This window comes from Microtus ochrogaster, chromosome 8 (genome assembly GCF_000317375.1).
Source record: "Microtus ochrogaster isolate Prairie Vole_2 chromosome 8, MicOch1.0, whole genome shotgun sequence".
Classification (NCBI taxonomy): Eukaryota; Metazoa; Chordata; class Mammalia; order Rodentia; family Cricetidae; genus Microtus; species Microtus ochrogaster.
The window spans coordinates 40,953,266-40,959,080 of record NC_022015.1 but is presented as its reverse complement, the minus strand read 5'-3'; the positions used below and the strand labels follow the sequence as shown (position 1 = coordinate 40,959,080).

Genomic DNA, 5,815 nt, shown 5'->3' with positions numbered 1-5,815 from the left:
TTCTATATAATATATATTTATATAAAATATATAATCAACAGAGTGTATCCAGTTTCAACAACTCAGAAAAACAGAGGCCTGAGAAACGCTTTTTCTCAGCAACACACGCACCGAGATGCATGTTCTGACCCAGGAGTGAGTCCACTTCTGATACACCGCCCCACTCAGTTCCATGTGTGAAAAACCTGCCGAGCTCGAGGCCCTTTGGAGTGCTGAGAGTGAATGATGACCCTTTTCAGAGATGATAACCCTACAGAGCTCCCACCTATGCTCTGAGCTGTCACGGCCAGGTCCCAAGAGTCATGAAGGAGCCACTTTAGGGGAGCCCGAGGGTCACGGGACCTGGTACTGTGCAGGGCTGGGAGAGCCACCAAGGAAAACACAGGTAATATTGCAGCCAGGTTCAAGGCTCTTGCATTTGGCCCTTCCATCTTTTTTTCCTGGAGCCTCTGGTGAGGGAGAGGATGGCTTTGCTTGGTCCACAGGGGTAGGCACTTGGTGACATGAGCAGAAGTGGAGGAGCTGACTGGGTGCTGAGGCTGTTTTAGGAGCCTAGGGAAGGCAGCCCAGCTCGAGATACAGGCTAGAAATGGACTTTTGCAGAAGAGAGCAACGGGAAGGCCACAAGGGGGTGTGGGCTTGGGTCCACAGACATCTTCTGCCAATCTGCCAAGGAGCTAGACAGTGCAGGCAAGCGTTCTATGTTCTGTGGACACTCTGGTCCGGGAGCAGTTGGAGTGCTGGAGGAGGATGCCAGACTCCTGCTGGTGGGGTGTTCCAGCCTGAGGGGCTGTGGAGGGACCAGCTGGTCTGGGGGGCTGGGCATGAGAGCATCAAACTTAGAGGAAGACCCCAGCAAGCTGGAGCCACGGGGCGATGCAGACAGTATATGGCTGGGGGATAGCTGGGCTAGAGGAGCCCTCACCATGAGAGGGTCAAAGGTCAGTGAGGGCAGTGGGGAAGGGAGGAGGCCAGGAGCCTCCTGTAAGCATGGACCTGGGGAGAGTTGCTGAGCTGGGGGAGAGGAGCTAGGAGTCTGGAACAGGCCCAACTGTTCCTGGCAGCCACGGTATCCATGGGAGGCAGGTTGTCCTGAGAGTTGCTCAGCCTGGACTGGGCATCCAGAGGGCAGCAGAGCAGGGGAGGAGCCACAGTCCACTTGGCACAGGCGTTCATGCAGATGCAGCGTCCGGCCCCAGCGTGCCAGCTCAGCCTGCAAGACCTGGATCTCCTTCCGAAGGGCGTGGTTGTGCTTCTCCAAGGACTCATGCTGCTAGAGGAGAAAGGGGAGGGTGTCAGGACCCTGCAGGGTGCTCACTGCTGCAGGCTATGGAGAGCCACACCGAACCTCTTGGCTACTCTCTGGCACACATCATGTCCCCCTATCCCTCATGTCCAGAGCTGGGACCTTGCTCTCTGCCCATTATGGGTCCTCTGAGAAGCACCCCTTCTCACCCAGGATCTCCACCTGGCCTCTCACTAACTGCCCCACTCCCTATCTCCTGTCACTTCATTGGCCCATTCAGGGACTGTGTCTTGTCTGATGGGTTTAAACTGTAGGTTGGGGAGGGGGCACTGTGAGCAAATGAGGTGACAGGAAGACATTGTGTATCTTCTATTGTTCTCTGTGCTATATTCCCTTAAGTCTGGATTCTCACCAAACCTGGAGCTGGACATTTTGGTCAGCAGGCTCCTGGGATGTGCCCGTGTCTGCGTCTAGTGCTGCAGTTATGGGCACAGCATTCTAAGACGGCAGTAGAGATTTGAACTCAGGTCCTCATGCTTGCGCAGCAAACGCTCTCACCTAAGTCATATCCTCAGGGCTTTTGAGACAAAGTCTTTCTCTACAGCTCAGGCTAGCCTTGAACTTGCTGCAGCCCTCCTTGCCTCAGCCCCCCACATTCTGGAATTACAGGCATGTACCACCACACTCTCCTATGCCATTAATTATAGATTGAAGTCATTAAAGATTCCCAAGACTACAGAATCTGCGTGCATTGCTGTGGACTCAAGGTTTCTCTCTTAATTCCCGTCCTTCTGGAATCTGTGTCTTTCACACAGCTGCTGTCTGCTCTGCCTGAACACTTTGACCCCCTGCTCCCACGGCACTTTCGATATGGCCTTTACAGGGCAATTTCAGTGCAGTTCTTTCCTGGATACAGACAGTCTGCTACAAGCCAGGGCTCAGCCTCCAGGCCCCTGTAAGGCACCAACAAAAGGCTATAAAGGACTCAGAACACCGCTGCATAGGTTGGCAGGTACCCCGAGTCAGCATTTTCTAAGCCCACAGGGCAATTCATCAACATGCAACTTTGTTCTGTTCTCAATAGAGTTACATGTAGCTCAGCCTGGCCTCGAACCCTGTGTGTACAAATGCCAATGCTGGCCTTGAACTCCTGATCCTCTAGACTCTAGCTTCCAAATCTTAGAATTATAGGCACACGCCACCATGCCCAACTTCGTCGTTCTTCTCTTGGATTGGAGACCCATCTGCGCATGTGTATCATGCAAGGATTGTGCTTCTATTTTTTTTTATCATTTTGGGGGCGTGGCATGTGCCATGACCCATGTGTGGAGATCAGAGTAAGTGCTCTCTTCCCTCTGCTCAAACTCACGGGACCAGATTTTTTACCCACCAAAGCATCTTGCCTCCCTCCCCTCCACATTTGCACTGAACAGCATTTAAAGTGACAGTAACGGTGAAGACACAGAGAGAATTTGATTTCCATATCTTGTAAGTCCCCCTCGAGGGACACTGTAAAAGGTGCATTTTCAAGGGCATTCTGCAGAATGTGGCATAGGCCATGAACTGGTTCTGAGAGGCCGCAGAGCCACCAGCAGCCCCATCTGCACAATGATTTCTACAGATGGGAAGGAGCCGGGCGCTGGTGGCACACGCCTTTAATCCCAGCACTCGGGAGGCAGAGGCAGGCAGATCTCTGTGAGTTTGAGACCAGCCTGGTCTACAGAGCTAGTTCCAGGACAGGCTTCAAAGCCACAGAGAAACCCTGTCTCAAAAAAAAAAAAATACAGATGGGAAGGAGATTTCTTTTTCCCTTTACAGAAATTTAAAGTGTATTTTATTTATGTGTTTGTTTAGTGTGTGTGTGTGTGTGTGTGTACTTGGGCAGATGCACACCACAGAGCAAGTGCAGGGTCAGAAGACAACTTTCGGGAGGCCGCTCTCTTCCCCCACTGTGTGGGTCTTAGAGATTGAAGTCGCGTCCTCTTACCTGCTGAGCCCTCCCTACAGCCCCAGAATGGCTACTTCTACCTAGAGACATATACCAGTCAGTAGAGAGCTCATCTAGCATAAATGATGTCCTGAGATCACTCCCTCACACCACATAAACTGGGCATGGAGGCCCATGCCCGTAATTCTAGCACCAGAGAGGCAGAGGCAGATCAGTGGTTAAGAGAGTGAACTGGTCTTCTAGAGTATCCAAGTTCAGTTGCCAGCACCCATGCCAGGTGGCTTATACCACCTGCAACCCCAGTTCCAGGGTATTTGACATCTCTGTCTCCTGTGGGCACTGCACCTATAAGCACATAGACACATATATACATAATAAAAAATAAATTAAAGCTGGGTGGCGGTGGTGGTACATGCTTTTAATCCCAGTACTCGGGAGGCAGAGGCAGGCGGATCTCTGAGTTCGAGGCTTGCCTGGTCTACAAGAACTAGTTCCAGGACAGCTCCAAAGCCACAGAGAAACCTTATCTCGAAAAAAAAATTAGTTAATTAATTAAAACTAAGTGTGGTAATGCATGTCTTTAATACTAGCACTTGACAAGCAGAGGTAGGCCAGCCTGGTACACATAGTGAATTCCAGGACAGTCAGGGCTACACAGAGAAACCTTGTCTCTAAATGAATAAATGAACTGAAATGAAAAGTGAGCCAATCCAGTGAGATGGTGCAGCAGGCACAGGCGCTTTGTCCACAGCCTAATGGAAGGAGAAAACTGACTTCACAAAGTTGTCCTCCGGCCTCACATGCAAGCTGTGGTCCATATGCACCCCAAACTCACAAAACAACCAATCAAAATCTAATAAATAAACAAAAGTGGGGGCTAGAGATGTAGCTCAGGGATAGAGAGCAGCTGCCCAGCACCACATCCTTGATCTGTAGTGGTGCGGCCCAGCATCCAGCTCTCTGGAGAAATGCTGACTGCATGTGGGTTAAGCCAGTCTGCAGTGCTCCATCCTCCCAGCTCTTTATCCCGATGCTGTCATTTGCTCTACAGTAAACTGTGGAGCTTCCTTTTTTCTGCCCGGCCCTGTCATAGGTGATTGCAAGCAGAATGCAATGGGACAGTTCCCTGTCTGCCTGGCACCTGGACTCAGTGGAGAAGCAATGTGGAGGAGGCAGGGAAGGCTCCCGTGAGGGATAACTGATCTGCTCCCAGGCTAATGACTCAAAGCAACAGTGTGGACAAAGTGTGGCATGAAGGCCGTTGCGAAGGACGGCCTGGTCCGCTCGCGGGCTACTGGGTGATGTTTCTGATATACTCTTTCCTTACCAGGTCATATCCTTACTTTCCCATGACTCCCCAAGAGGTCCCTCCTAGGTGCTGGGCAGATACTGGATCATGTTCTGGACTTTGCAGCCCCCAGAACCAAGAGCTAAATGAAACTCTTCTGGGTCTAGAGCTATAGCTCATTGGTTAAGAGCACTGACTGCTCTTCCAGAGGACCAGGCTCCATTCCCAGCACCTTTATGGGGGCTCACAACCATCTGTAAATCTAATCTTAGGGGATCTTCTGCCCTCTTCTGTCCTCTAGAACATGGCACACATGTGGTGCACACACATATATGCAGGCAAAATACCCGTACCCACACATATAAAATAAAACTAACTCTTAACTAGGCGGTGGTGGTGCACTCCTTTAATCCCAACACTTGGACGGCAGAGGTAGGTGGATCTCTGTGAGTTAGAGGTCAGCCTGGTCTATAGAGTGAGTTCCAGGACAGCCAGGGCTACACAGAGAAACCCTGTCTTAAAACAAAACAAAACAACAAACAAATAAGATACACTTTTAAAAGAAAGAGAGCTCTTTTCTCTGTAAGATACTCAGTCTTTTGAAGCAGAAGAGGGCATCCCTACCTGGTGCAGAGCATCTGCCTTGTCAGTGTGCTTCTGCCGGCTGCGCTGGGCAGCCAGCCGGTTCTTCTGCTTCTTCCTCAGCAGCTTCTGACACTCCTCTGGGTCCTATAAAGCATGAGGCAGAGGGTTCCGGGGTCCTGGCTGCGACTTGTCCCCTCTACCCTGATCAGCTGTTTGGAAAGCTATCTTTCTCAGGTCTAGTCCTTGAGAATCCTTGTTCTCTCAAAATCTGTTTCCTTCTATGGAAACAACCCCCCTACAATCCCCCTACGACCCCCCTGAAGACACTGCACTCCTTATTGTAAAGCCAACGCTATCCGATGTCCAGCTCATCACTTACATAAATAGGGAGGCTGGGATTCGAACTCAGAACAGAGGAACCTCAAACACACGTTCTCAAAAGCCAGCATTGACTTTTCTGAGTACAATAATCCCAGCAGTACAACAGAGGCACATGGTCCTTCCCTAGCTGTCCACAGAGAATAGAGGAGAGAAGCTAGGAGTAGACAAACCAGTGAGCTGCCATTTCTATAAGCCAAGGCCAGAGCTCCACAAAGACAGGGTCAGGGCCTGATAAAGTTCCAAGTGCCTGTGCCCACCTCAGTCCCAAAGTGCTGGAATTCACTTACTCAAAAAAAGATTTATTTTTAATGTGTGTGTGTGTGGTGTGTGTGTATGCAGACAAACGTGTATAGAGAGACCAGAAACA

General features: G+C 50.5%; 1 protein-coding gene across 2 annotated transcripts in view; it reads right to left on the bottom strand.

The window, feature by feature from the left end:
- Positions 1-316: 316 nt before the first annotated feature.
- The window catches only part of Batf2 (basic leucine zipper ATF-like transcription factor 2), a 7,352-nt gene continuing 1,853 nt past the window's right edge, over positions 317-5,815 (bottom strand). The window contains exons 2-3 of one of the 2 annotated variants that reach the window (XM_005351790.2): positions 5,107-5,211; positions 317-1,273 (exon numbers count right to left, since the gene is read on the bottom strand). In XM_005351790.2, coding sequence (XP_005351847.1) covers positions 584-1,273; positions 5,107-5,211 — 795 coding nt within the window. In that variant the 3' untranslated portion in view covers positions 317-583. The remainder of the gene's footprint in view (positions 1,274-5,106; positions 5,212-5,815) is intronic. The other variant, XM_026781676.1, reaches the window with a different exon arrangement.